The sequence below is a fragment of the Staurois parvus genome, unplaced genomic scaffold, assembly GCF_062004578.1.
Source record: "Staurois parvus isolate SC_StPar_1 unplaced genomic scaffold, SC_StPar_1.0 ptg001133l, whole genome shotgun sequence".
NCBI lineage: Eukaryota > Metazoa > Chordata > Amphibia > Anura > Ranidae > Staurois > Staurois parvus.
The window spans coordinates 3869862-3885000 of NW_028318929.1; the positions used below are offsets into that span (position 1 = coordinate 3869862).

General features: G+C 40.9%; 1 protein-coding gene across 2 annotated transcripts in view; it reads left to right on the forward strand.

Annotated features, from left to right (window-relative positions):
* The window catches only part of DDX39B (DExD-box helicase 39B), a 35914-nt gene that overhangs the window by 8496 nt on the left and 12279 nt on the right, over window positions 1–15139 (forward strand). For both annotated transcript variants that reach the window (XM_089659143.1, XM_089659142.1), the window contains exons 2-6: window positions 449–692; window positions 4265–4392; window positions 4471–4563; window positions 6770–6953; window positions 7431–7549. In XM_089659143.1, the coding sequence (XP_089515269.1) occupies window positions 482–692; window positions 4265–4392; window positions 4471–4563; window positions 6770–6953; window positions 7431–7549 (735 nt within the window). In that variant the 5' untranslated portion in view covers window positions 449–481. The remainder of the gene's footprint in view (window positions 1–448; window positions 693–4264; window positions 4393–4470; window positions 4564–6769; window positions 6954–7430; window positions 7550–15139) is intronic.

Below are 15139 nucleotides of genomic sequence, written 5' to 3' on the forward strand. Positions count from 1 at the left end.
ATGTAACATGTTCCCAATGCTGCAGCTGCTGCCTGCTAATTTTTGTGCTAAAGGTGAGTTTATCTTTTTATTGCCGCTCCAGGGAAGAGGAATCCCTTCTGGTGGCAATGTGCCTCCGGAAATATACAAACACCACATCGTTGCCAGCAACCATTTAAAAGTGAGTGAATGGATTTGGCCTTTTAAAGCAAATAGTTTTTAGTTTTTCAATGTTGTTTGGTTTTAATCCATTGCTTCTCTGTAGAAAACCTTTATATTTTAGATAAACTTTATTTAGGATACTGTATCAGGTATAAAACCTTAGATTCCAATCCTGGTTAAATATCCATTGTTGATCTTGGTAACGTTTCAGGATTTTATAGTGCAGTCAACTGTCAGAAGAGGGCACTCATCACAAGTTTCCTGTTTGCTGAGGCATGCAAAGTGACTCTAATCTTTTTCTACATAGACTCGCCTGCAGATCCTCAGAGTACAGTTAAAGATGGCAGAAACAGACGTGGACAATGAGCTGTTGGATTACGAGGACGATGAGGTGGATAACCAGGCCGGGGGTGATTCCCAGGACCTCCCAGCTAAGAAGGAGATGAAGGGATCCTATGTGTCCATACACAGCTCTGGCTTCAGAGATTTCCTCCTCAAACCTGAACTGCTTCGTGCCATTGTGGACTGTGGATTTGAACATCCTTCAGAAGGTGAATGAATGAATGAAGCTAATGGGATGTAAACGGTTTAAGCAGATTGGGACTTTTGATACTGCCATGCAGATGTATGAATACATTATTGTTTTATGATATCAAAGATGTAATCTGTAGATGATGTTTTAAAAGGGAACCAGCTGTGAAAAAGTAATCTGAGTCTTCATTGTAAAATTGCTTAAATGATGCAGCATCTGTCATATCCATTGCATTTATTCTGAAGATATATTTGCTTTTCACTGCAGTGACCTTCACTGGTCCGGTTAGGACCTGGCAGTCCTCTAAAATGCCCAGCCAAAGGCAATATCTGTCACTGATTATTTTGCACTTACAAGTTTCTTTCTTCCTACATGCACCCTGTATTTTTCACTTGAATAAGATGTGCATTGATCATGTAGTTTCATGGTGTCATTTGCTGCCCTGTACGCACAATAGAATAGTAAATCTTCACATTCCGGTGTCAGAAATTTGTGTTGTGTGGAAACATGAGACATGCTGCATGGTACTGCACGAGTTAATGTACGACTTCTGTCTGTAGTCTGAGGGCCGGTTCACACCGGAATGCACTGCGATTCACTGCGATCTGAGCCAACGTCAAAAGTCGTGCATGCACTACTTTTGAGAACTCACTGCCCTCAGGTTGCATGGTAACATGTGATCCAGTGCAGGCAAATGCATTATTTGTGAACTGTGTTTGAGGCGTTAAGTTAACATTGACACCCACTGCAGTGCATTTTCAACGCAGGTGGGCAACGGGCACAGAACGCAGATTTCCCACACCGCATTCTGGAACAGACACAATCCTTGGGTCTGTCAGTCTAGTGCAGGAGCAGTAATTACATCAGATAGACACAGGCAGGCACAGCAGTGAAGAGATGTGTTTTGATAACATTAGCACTCCTACATTTGTGATACAACACAAAGAAATGGCCAGGCATTGATTGGACGCTGTGTGACCAAGAAAATGAAGTCTTGTATTAAAAGAGGTATAGACTCCAGAGAGAGAGAGAGATCATTTCCCCCGGTACAAATCATTAGTCATCTGGAATATGCAGTTCAGTTTTGGGCTCCAATTCACAAAAAGAACACTGGGGAACTGGAGAAAGTGCAGAGAAGGGCAACCAAACTGATACGAGGCATGGAGGAGATCAGCTATGAGGAAAGATTAGAGGAACTGAATTTATTCTCTCTTGAGAAGAGGAGATTAAGGGGGGATATGATCACCATGTATAATACATAAGGGGGGATATGATCACCATGTATAATACATAAGGGGGGGATATGATCACCATGTATAATACATAAGGGGGGGATATGATCACCATGTATAATACATAAGGGGGGATATGATCTCCATGTATAATACATAAGGGGGGATATGATCTCCATGTATAATACATAAGGGGGGATAGGATCAACATGTGTAATACATAAGGGGGGATATGATCACCATGTATAATACATAAGGGGGGATATGATCTCCATGTATAATACATAAGGGGGGGATATGATCTCCATGTATAATACATAAGGGGGGATATGATCACCATGTATAATACATAAGGGGGGATATGATCACCATGTATAATACATAAGGGGGGATATGATCACCATGTACAATACATAAGGGGGGATATGATCTCCATGTATAATACATAAGGGGGGATATGATCACCATGTATAATACATAAGGGGGATATGATCTCCATGTATAATACATAAGGGGGGATATGATCTCCATGTATAATACATAAGGGGGGATATGATCACCATGTATGAATACATAAGGGGGGATATGATCTCCATGTATAATACATAAGGGGGGATATGATCTCCATGTATAATACATAAGGGGGGATATGATCACCATGTATAATACATAAGGGGGGATATGATCACCATGTATAATACATAAGGGGGATATGATCTCCATGTATAATACATAAGGGGGGATATGATCTCTATGTATAATACATAAGGGGGATATGATCACCATGTATGAATACATAAGGGGGGATATGATCACCATGTATGAATACATAAGGGGGGATATGATCACCATGTATGAATACATAAGGGGGGATATGATCTCCATGTATAATACATAAGGGGGGATATGATCTCCATGTATAATACATAAGGGGGGATATGATCTCTATGTATAATACATAAGGGGGGATATGATCACCATGTATAATACATAAGGGGGGATATGATCTCTATGTATAATACATAAGGGGGGATATGATCTCCATGTATAATACATAAGGGGGGATATGATGAACATTTATAAATACATCAGTGGTTCATATAGTGAACTCGGTGTAGAGTTATTCACCCTGAGGTCATCACAGAGGACAAGGGGGCACTCTTTACGTCTGGAGGAAAAGAAATTTAGTCTCCAAACACGGAAAGGTTTCTTCACAGTAAGAGCTGAGAAAATGTGGAATAGACTCCCTCAAGAGTTGGTTCTGGTCAGCTCAGTGGATTGCTTCAAAAAAGGCCTGGATTCTTTCTTCGATACACAGGATATAACTGGGTACTAACATGTATAGGTAAAGCTGATCCAGGGAATGTCCGATTGCCTCTCGGGGGATTAGGAAGGAATTTTTTTCCCTGCAGGAGCAAATTGGATCATGCTTTGCTGGGTTTTTTTCCTTCCCCTGGATCAACTGTGGGTATAGGCTTATAACTTTTTTTTTTTTTTTCTATGGTTGAACTGGATGGACTTTTGTCTTTTTTCAGTCAGACTAACTATGTAAGTTGTCTTCCTCTCTAGTGAATAGGGACCAGCTAGGTGAATGAATATATGTGAATAGGGGAATTGATCAGCCATGACACTACAAACTGCAGCCACAACATGTGATTGTATAATTACAAAGTAAGGCAAATAACACAGAGAATAGAAGTATACTAATACTTGGGGAAAACATAAACATTTGAAACGGTACAATGCTTTTAAAGACGGCCTGTACTCTGGAAGCTGTGCCCAAAAAAGCAAGCAGAGAGCAATAGGCTAGCAGCAAATTTGCTTGTAGTCTCCCTGTAGCTAATCTTTTCCACATTAGTGTCTTACCATATTTTCTTCTGCTCTTTGTCTATGTGTAGAGGTGGCCATTTTGATAGAGGCAGGGCTTTGCTTCCTCATGTCGGAGCTGTCCCCCTTATTACTGATGGGAGAAAATATAAAAATAATACACAGATTCATAGGATGGATGAAGCCGAAGTAGGGGATTCTTGCACTGCAGGCCTTCATGTAAAGCTTCCTCTCAGGAGAATGTTGAAAGCAGCACACATCACCAAATCATACTCCCTCTTCGGTGAAAGTACAGGTTGGTGCCTTAGATGATCTCACACAGCAGCTTTACAAATATGAGGCTGATGGCACAGGTAGCGTGCTGCTATTTCCAAGGGAATTTCTAGACAAACTGTAAATCTTTCAGGGCATACCTTAGGCACATGTTATATATTTTATGTTCCCTATAAGATGGCCGATCTTTACTTTTTAAACAAAGGTCCACCTTAAGTACAGACATTAACCCAATTCTCTTTGCTTTTCTTGTCAACAGTACAACACGAGTGCATTCCACAAGCCATCCTGGGCATGGACATTCTCTGCCAGGCAAAGTCTGGCATGGGGAAAACTGCAGTGTTTGTCTTGGCCACACTACAACAACTGGAGCCTGTTACAGGGCAGGTGAGGAAAGACTTGTCTTAAGAATATGTACATTTTCTGTATTTGACTTTGGCTTATAACATTTTTGTCTTTCTAAAGGTCTCCGTGTTAGTCATGTGTCACACCAGAGAGCTAGCATTTCAGATCAGCAAAGAGTATGAACGATTCTCCAAGTATATGCCATCTGTGAAGGTAAGAGTAGGGGAGTATGGATATCCTTCATTTCATCGTATGCAATTTTTATTTTTTTACTATGAACTCTGTTTACCAGTTGCTGGTAGTATGGTCTCTGCTATACTTAAAGCTGAACAATACTCGCCTTGAGTCTAGCAATGCGCCATCTCCGGAACACACTGCTGACCTCTGTCATTGGGGCGCACAACGAATTTGTGCAGTGAGCCTGCGCAGCTTACTCTACAGTGGCAGATAGGCAGGTAAGAAGCTTTAATGCAGAAGAGACAAAGCTTGTCTCTTCTGCATTAAAGATCCTGCTTGTCCTCCCATTTTTACTTTTGGAGCTTTAACCACTTCAAGTCCGGACACTTTCACCCCCTTCCTGTCCAGGCCAATTTTTAGCTTTCAGTGCTATCACACTTTGAATGACTATTGCGCGGTCATGGAAGACTGTACCCGTATGAATTTTTTTAGCATTTTTTTTGAGACAGATGAAACTTTATTTTGGTGGTATTTATTCGCCACTGGGATTTTTATTTTTTTTGCTATATAAATGAAAAAGTCCAAACATTTTGAAAAGTGTTTTTTCTTTTAAAATTTTGCAAATAAATAATCTTTCTTCATAAATCTTGGCCAAAATGTATTATCTTTTTAGTAAACAAAAAATAACCTAAATTAGTTTATAACCAAAAATTATAATTTTTCAAAAATTTTGTTTACACTTTTATTTTTTTATAGAAATATATTTTTTAACATACTGTCACCCTAGCAGTACAGTGTCACCATAGTGACACTGTACTACTTGTGGGGGGTGATGAAGATTTTTATTTTTTTTTTTACACTGATTGCTTTTACACCCATAAAGGCTGTAAAAACAATCATTTCTCCTTCTCTTTGGCTGCATTCTTGCAGCCATTGAGAAATACTGTGTGAGCTGTGATTGGTCACAGCTTGTCACATGGTACAAGGCTGTTGTGAATAGCCTTGTACCACGTGATCTCTGTGATAATTCACAGATTTCACTAGTAGTAAGCAATGATGTCAGAAGTGACATCTTGCTTACTACTATTCATGTGATCACTGATTGGCCAATCAATGATCACATGAATTGGGAACACAGGTCCCGTACAGCGATCGGTGTTCACACAGCGGGCACCGGATTGCAGTGCCGCGCGCTCCCAGGGAGCACGCACAGGCTGTGAAAGCGGGCGCCATTTATAAACGGCAACCCACTCCTGCACTGCTCCCGTCTGGCCGTTTATGTACATGGGCCGGATGGGAAGTGGTTAAGGGAACATCCTGTATTCACTGGTATAACCCCTGCTAGAAGTGTGGGTTTGTGTGTGCCATTGTGTGATAGTCCCCTGTTGCAGTCCTTAACATTACCCTGCTGCAAATAATATGAGAAGCAGATAGCCAAGAGTGTAGCCTGTAAAAAGACTATGCTCAGGGCAGGCATCATTTGGGCAAAGTTAGGGGCAGCCAGACAGCAACATCCATTAACAGGCCAGGCTCATAACTGAATAACTGCAATGAACTCAGAACAGATACTGGGAATGGTGCTGGTGCTAGTGGTTCCTTACATTCCTAAAGTGGTTGTAAACACCAGTCAGGAAATCTGAACAAAGCACATATATCCATAGTGCTTCCGTTGTCTCTCTCCAAAGCTCACAGCGTCATTTCTCTCTATCCCAACATCCGCGATAAAATTGCCTACTCATGTGAAGGGGTTGGTCTCTTTCCTCCAATCGGCTCACACAATTTACAAGAGCTCTAACTGCAGCTTCCTGCCATCTCCTCTGATACTGAAGCTGAAGAAGGATTTTATCTAAATTCAGCCCTTTAGAAGGGATGCAGAGAAGACTGCAGATGAACAAGTAAATCTTATGTAGGAGGCTTTGTTTCATCTATGTGTATCACCTGAGGCCAGTCACTTTATTTGGTATATGTGAGGGTTTACAACCACTTAAAGTACAAGTTTTCTTTAAACACAATAGTCCCCCCTCTTCCCTCATTATTAAAGCTATGAGCTGACATGGGTGTAAATGTTGTAATCTAGGAAGGAGAAGACATGGCATACAAAGAAAGCAAGAGGCTTTGGGTTATCCAAGACTACAGATATGCTTTAAGGCTCATTGTAACGTTTCATAGCGAACACTGTCAGAATTATCTTTTCATAAACTTGACACTTAGTAAATTCAACTTCCCTCTTTTTGCATACTAGGTGGCTGTGTTTTTCGGCGGACTTGCAATTAAGAAGGATGAGGAGATGTTGAAGAAAAGCTGTCCACACATTGTGGTTGGGACACCTGGTCGAATTCTGGCGCTGGCAAGAAACAAGACCCTAAACCTCAAACACATCAAACACTTCATCCTGGATGAATGTGACAAGATGTTAGAGCAGCTAGGTGAGGAGGTGATGGGCAAGAGGAAATGGCTTATGGGCATTGTATAAAATGCCATTGCTATTGAATATTGCATATAATCTTGGGATCTCCAAAATTGATTGGAAGATCCTTTTTATTTTTCACAGTTTGTGTACTTTTACCTGTCTTATTAACTGAAGTCCCTTTCACACGAATCAGCAGGTGTAAACAGACTTGTGTCCTTTTACATCCACCTACCTCTGATCCAGTTTGCTAATAAAAAACGAAATCTTTCCTCCGTCCAGGCGGATCGGAGGGCAGTCTTCGTTGCCTGTTTACACCCAGCCTCCCATAGAGCATAGTGGGCTGTGTCTGTGTCCACTCCGCATAAACTCAGCGGACATGGACCTTTCATCCACCCCGCTCTGCTCTGATCAGCATACAGATCACCTGCTGGTCAACACTGAGTCCACCTCATGTGAAATGTCTTTTGTGACACACTGCTAATTACCTTTGCAGATATGCGCAGAGATGTCCAGGAAATATTCCGTATGACTCCTCATGAGAAGCAGGTCATGATGTTCAGTGCTACCCTGAGCAAGGAGATTCGCCCAGTTTGCAGAAAGTTCATGCAAGACGTAATAACCGACTCTTCACATCCCTCCTCTTCTTCCCTCCGCACCACCCCTCCAGCTGTCCCCGCCTGACACTGCTTCCTGAGAGATGCTGGGAACAAGAATCTGCAAGCGCAATCAGTTGCTGTTTCCCTTTCATAGAAAGTGACATGGTCGGCAAAACTCTGTCACTCAGCTATAGCAAGAATTAGGTCCCTGTGGCACCATTCACACAAGTGTGTCACTGACATAGCAGACAGCCAACCCCTGTGACACTATTCACACCAATGTGTCACTGATATAGCAAGTAGCGAATCCCTGTGACACTATTCACACCAGTGTGTCACTGACATAGCATGTAGCCAATCCGTGTGACACTATTCACACCAATGTGTCACTGACATAGCATGTAGCCAATCCCTGTGACACTATTCACACCAATGTGTCACTGACATAGCATGTAGCCAGTCCGTGTGACACTTTGCACAAGTGTGTCACTGACATAGTAAACAGTTAATCCCTGTGACACTATTCGTTCAAGTGTCACCCCAGCCAGTAGCAGACATCCAGTCCATACGACATATCATATCAAGTACAATAGCAGTTCATAACAAACATCCAGTCCTTATGACAGTATCCAGAGAAGTCTCACAATATCTAGAATCAAAGGCATTCCCTGTAGTACTATCAATAACACTTATAGGGAATATCCAGTTTATGTGACACTGTCCACACCCAAGTGTCTCAGTAGCCATAACTGTGGCCACCTTACAAGTTTTACATTAGCCAGCTACAAAGATCAAACGCCACCAGCACCTTATCTAACTGTATAGCCAGCAGCCAATCCCACTGTGACACATCAGCACAAATGTTATTAGCCATTGCCAGACATAGCTATTCCCTGTGTGATACACCACCAGTGTCACACAACCAAACGACCTTCTAGATGAAGTCACTTAATGGCGCCTCATCACAACTATTGCACATATCTATACAAATGCTGGTGTAATGCCATTTAATTCATATATAACACACTAATGCAGCACACCAGTTACGTTTTTGTGGCATTTTTCTTTTTTCTTGTACAAAAGCAAGTCAGTCCTATACCACAGCATTGTTTCTTCTCACAAGCTTTGCCCTGCTTTATAAAGCACTATAGGCCGATATTGTGCCAAGTCACTGACCTCTGCTTTTATTTAGCACAAGTCTGTGCCACACTAAGGGCCACTCTGCAGCATTTTATTGTGACTGCTGAACTTTTTGTAAAGATGAATGCTCAATATTTTTAAGCAAAAGGACTCTTCTAGAATTGAGAGTTTTTGTTTTTTTTTTCTTCAAGCCATACCTTTGTCACATTGAGTTTTTCTATTATTCCATGGCAATCACGCTTTTTTTGGCTTTCACGAGTGGCCTAATAATCCATTTTAAAACAAAAAAAAATTTTTTAACAATTTTTTTTTTTTTTTTGTCTTTTGAAATTTGGCTGAATTTGTCAGTGCCAATATATGGGAGTGGAAGGTTTGACATACTGCCAGTAAGAACTGGGCACAGTTGTTACCAGCAGTATTGAAGGGCCGCTGTCAAGGGGCGGGTGGGGTGGTGTACCTTCAAAGGGCTCATGTTCAGATGGATGGGCTTCGACAGGCTTTCACATTGCTGTGGGACTGGTGTCAGGTTAGCTGAGATGTTTATAGAAAGCTTTAATATAGTTAATATCTGTGCTATAATCTGAGCTTTGAGGGCTTTCAACCGCTTAGGTTTTTTTGGGGTGGTTGTCAGGAAAAGGGAACCTTTGTATAAGCATCAGTTCACAAACTGGATAGCTCAGGGCAGAAGTGGTGCCTTGGACAGCGACCTGTAATATGAGTGTGGTGTTGGGATTGAAGTCGGCAGGGGGCCAGTTACAGTCCCTAATGATGGGAAATATTTGAGTTTTACTATGGAAGTGATCATAGGGGGTTTAGTGAAATTCCAGAAAGCAGTCTGATCCATGGGATAGCACCAAGGAAACAGGACCCCCTCTCTTTCCATCTCTGTCTTCTCTCTGCTGTTATCTCCTCTACTGCTCAAGTCAGTGTGAATGTGTGAAAAGTATGTGCCAGTATGTTCATCTTCATATACACTGGACATTTCCTGTCCTTGTTTGTAAATCTTGTGATGGTACATAAGCTGGCATATATTAGCATGTATGTACATGAATGTATGAGACCTATAAATTGTAGTTTATGTATGCATTTCTGATACACATTGTGGAAAGGCTTTTATATTCAATGTTCTTGGGAGTCTGAGTATGTCTTCAGAACTACTACACTTCAAATACAAGCTACTCTGATTTGTTATACTTATTAGAATGTTCAAATAAGATCCAAAGTCTAGTGATGATTGAAAATGCCTAAATCCATAGCTGCAAATTACATTTCAGATTTCTAAAGTTTGAACACTAAAATATTAAATCTGGTTAATAGTTGCTTGTGCATTTTAATAATGGTCATCGCACCTTGGTAAATGGTCTTGTGTAAGACCGATCTTGGCAAGACTCCTGAGCATTCAGGTAACTCCGTCACTAGCATGACCTTACTAATGAGATGACAGCAGGTTTCGCAAGCCTCTTGAAATGTAAAAATCAGCACACCAAGAAGAGTGTTTCCCCCCCCCCCCCCCCCATCACACAATGCATTTCCTGGGCCTTGTTAACCGTCTCATAGTTCTAGACATTGCCATGAACTTTCAATTGAGAGATTATGGGACTCTCGAGACCAGCTGTATCTTTTTTTGTGGAAGAACCTAACAGAACCATCTAATATTGTATAATATCGAAACTAGTGGTGCACCGAAATGAAAATTCTGGTGCCGAAACCAAAAATTCAGGATGCACTTGGCCAAAAATCGAACGGACAGTTTTTAAAAATGTATATATTTTTCAAAACGCAATTTTTTGGAAAAAAAATACACTTTGATTAAAAAAAAACTATATATACCCCAATTGTTTTGTAAAATATGAAAGATGATGTTAAATGTAAAAATTTCTACAGGTTAACAGTGTAAAGTTGCTCTTGCTCTGACTTTTGTGGCGATACCTCACATGTGGTTTGAACACTGTTTACATATGTGGGCGTGGCCTACGTATGCGTTCACCACTGCGTGTGAGGACGGGGGCACTTTAAACTTTTTTTTACTTTAATTTTTTTTTCTTTTTTTACACTGTCCCTTTAAAAAAAAAAAAAAAAAATGTAATCACCTTTTATTCCTATCACAAGGAATGCATGTATCCCTTGTGATAGAAATAATTAGTGTTCTACGTATGCGTTCATCACTGCGTGCGAGGATGGGGGTTCTTTTAAACTTTTTTTTTTACTTTATTTAATTTTTTTTTTTTTTTTTTACACTGTTCTTTTAAAAAAAAAAAAATGTAATCACCTTTTATTTCTATCACAAGGAATGCATGTATCCCTTGTGATAGAAATAATTAGTGGCCTACGTATGCGTTCATCACTGCGTGCGAGGATGGGGGTTCTTTTAAACTTTTTTTTTCACTTTATTTAATTTTTTTTTTTTTTTTTTTACACTGTCCCTTTAAACAAAAAAAAAATGTAATCACCTTTTATTCCTATCACAAGGAATGCATGTATCCCTTGTGATAGAAATAATTAGTGTTCTACGTATGCGTTCATCACTGCGTGCGAGGATGGGGGTTCTTTTAAACTTTTTTTTTCACTTTATTTAATTTTTTTTTTTTTTTTTTACACTGTCCTTTTAAAAAAAAAAAAATGTAATCACCTTTTATTTCTATCACAAGGAATGCATGTATCCCTTGTGATAGAAATAATTAGTGACCAGCCCTCTTTATGGAGCGATATGGGGTTAATAAGACCCCACATCTCTCCTCTACAATGTAAAGCATTAGATCAAAAAATGCATTGATCTAGTGCTGTACAAAAAAAAAAAAAAAAAGGCCTTCTGTACAAGGTGCCAGAAGTGACATCGCTCCAGTCCTCCAAGGGTATAGAGATGAGTGGAGGCCATCTTTCCTTCACTTATCTCTATGCCCAACGCCAGGATCGTTCGGTGGTTTCTCGGGTAAGGCTCAGAACTTTTGAGTGGCGGCGAGGGGGGCGGGGTTATTTTCAGCAACTGTATCGGTGCTTACTTTCTTGTCAGCCAATGGCCGGTGGTGTTTTCGGCCGAAATGTTTCAGACACCGAAATTCCGGTGCATCCCTGATTGAAACGTTTAGTCAGTGTGAAAGGACATGCTAGTGACCAGTTTGCATAGCTGTCTTGTCATGATCTTCTACAAATACCAAATATCATTGCCTGTGACACACTTTTGTGCTTTTCATGCAACCTTGCCCTTACATTTTGTAGCTTGTATTTCAGCATTCAAGGCGACTTGCACCTCCAGGCGTTGTGTGCAGGCAGCCCATTCATATCTTGTCATGCATCGTGGGAATGCAGTGACTTCATGGACACAGCCGGTTTTCCCAGTTTGATTGCCATGAGAGTGAGTGCCCCCAAATGCAGACAGTGTACATTCAGGGCCGCTCACCCACATGGATGAGCAGCTGTGTCCCTGCAGCCGCTGTGTCCCCAATGACATGAATGGGCTGCCTGCACGCAGCACCTGGAGAATCAAGCTCCCTTGAGATTGAGGCCTAAATGAAATTTAATTTCAATGTTAAAATGAAAATATAGTTTTAAGTGCCTGTTTTCCTGTTCTAGAAGTTACTGAATTTGTCCTAATTTTTAATAATGTATTTATTAAATGTGAAGTAACCTTTCACAGTTTTTCATTTGCTGGTTGTCCACTGAACACCCCAACATCCAGTGTCTTAACTGATGGTGTTTTGTGAACACAGTCGTAATATTTACATGTGTAAAGACTTGATAACACCCATTTTTCTGAATGTTGTTTGCCCATCCCAGATGCTTATTGCTCTTAGGATCTTGTATGTGAACCAATATTAACTCTGGTCGTCAGACTTTTTTTTAGCATTGAATATATAAGCTTTTTCTGTACAGGGGGTTTGATACTAATGGAAAGAAGCCGCACAGCCAGGCTGACATAGAGAAAGACATGAACAATTCACTTCTTTATAGAACAAGTGCCATCGTACTGACCTGTGACTATGGCCCTCCCCAGTATACCATTACTTTGTTTTTAAAATGTGTGTACACGGGCTATTTGTGGCCTTTCCTTCTCTTACATACAAGGAAATGGCCTTCTAAAACAGGCAAAGAAGCAAGTCAGCCACAGTACAATCCTGAAGTTCAGATTTAACTGGATTGCAAATCCTTTAATGCTCATTCCTTGCCTGGAATTTTTCAGATAGTCGAGACATGATTTGGATTACTCCCTTAAAAACATGAGCAATGTTTGGCATGCAAATGCTGCACGCCTGATGTAAGAAGCACATTGAAGTTGCTAAAGAATAATGTTGCCGATTGAGGATGGTTTCAATGGCCCTGAAAATGTGTAGTACTGTAGTAGCTCTGACCGATGATAAATGGCAACAAACAAGCCTTGGTGTACACAAACCCTAATGCTGGGTGTACACGGGAACAGTAGAAACCAGCTGACTTTTGGTTCGTGTGTACAGCTGTGTCCGATAGAAGCCAATCTCACGCCTGTCTTCTGTTGAACGAGCATGCTGAAAAACAAGCGGCCGACTGGCATCTGATCAGGCGGTCCCCCTGTCAGAACACAATAACACAGCAGGGGGAGATCGCTGAACTAACATCACTTGTGTTAATACAAAGATCTGACAGGTTTTTTTTTCCATTCAAACACAGCGAATACTTTACTCCTGCACTGGGGATGGACTCAGCAGAGGCTAGAATGACAATGTGAATGTTCTGGAATATTATTATACAGGATTTATATAGCGCCAACAGTTTGCTCAGCACTTTATATGCACTTCCTGCTGCCCTCAACGGACCAGGGTAGTCCAAAGTCACTAAATGCAAATGAAAAACAAAAAGAGGGCACACGGGCCTAGTGCATTATCGTTTAATTGAAAGAATACAAAAGTAGGTATCATACTCACAATGGACATATAAAACATAGGCACATCACAATGAACAAAGGTGTTCAATCCATATAGCATGGAACCCTGGATGACCAACTGGCTGACGCATTTCGAGGACTCAGCCTCTTCCTCAGAGCTTTGTTCATTGTGATGTGCCTATGTTTTATATGTCCATTGTGAGTATGATACCTACTTTTTTATTCTTTCAATAAATATTTTTAAAGGATAATGCACTAGGCCGGTGTGCCCTCTTTTTGTTTTTTCATTTGCATTTAGACATTTTTTTTCCGTTCAGCCTGCTGGGTTGAGCAAAAAAAAAAATAGTTTTAGTATGTACCAGGCTTAGACCACAAAAAGGCCTAAACCTTCAGCCTAGTACACAATACTAATTTATTTTTTTCTGTTCAACCCAGAGGGCTGAATGAAAGAAAAACTGACCGCTCCAGAGGAGCCAATGTACTAACTATAGGATGTTAGTACAGCGATCTCCCCTGTTGTGCTATTGTGTTCTGACAGGGGGGATGGCTTCCCGCCAGAGCACTCTGATTGGGAGCTGATCGGCAGTCCTTTTTCGGTCATGCCCCTTCAACAGAAGCGACTGGCCGACATCTGTCGGAGCGGCTGCCGTCCACACAGGCTGAATGTTAGCCAGTTTCTATTGAATCAGCTGATGCCATCGGACATTTGGCTCGTATACTAGGCTTTAGATGTAGTTTTCTTAATAACGGAATCGTTTTATTCCTTCCCTCATGTCTTTATGCTTGTCTGTCAGCCTGGCTTAGTATCTTCATGCATCTGTTCATAGAAATAAAATGGGACAACAGTGGCAGGCATTTTCTGAGATGAAGCTTAATATTTGGTTTCCTAATAGGGCTGAGGTATCACAGTTGAAACATGAAGAGTTGCTATACATACTTCTCATTCATAAGCCCTTTAGTGACCAAGTAGACAACAGCTTCTGTCTTTTAAAAATCTGCCTAGTCCAGAAAATAGCTGAATTAAGGGAAAAAAATGTAATGTTTATCTCCTACCTGATGTCAACATTTTTGTAAAGTAACAGCAGAACAAGAGGATTCTGTTTAGGAGGAATTTTGTTGTGTTAAAGAGAACCAGTCATACTCTCACTAATCTATGATGCACAAACCGTATATGTACACTGTTCTATTTTGGCAATGACTGATCTGCCCTTGCCATTGTTATACAGGATGTAAAAAAGCACCAACAGTTTGCACAGCACTAAAGAGAGACTGAGTTAGAATACAATGCAAGGCAAGAGGGTTAGGAGGGCCCTGCTCGTGAGAGTGTACGATCAGAAAGAAAGGGACAAGTAATACACACAGTAATAACTAAGTGGAGGTGAGTTGCTGGAATAGTAAAAAGTTCAGTTTATTAGATGAAAGTAGGATAGGCTTCTTTAATGAGATAAGTTTTCAGGCAGCATTTAAAAGTTAACAAAGCAGGAGATAGCTGAACAGATTGACGTAGAGAGTTCCTGAGGACGAGAGAGGCTTTGGAGAAATCCTGGAGGTGAGCAGGAGGGGGGTGCTACTCTGGTCGTCATAATGACGTTGTTGCGCACATAGGCAAGC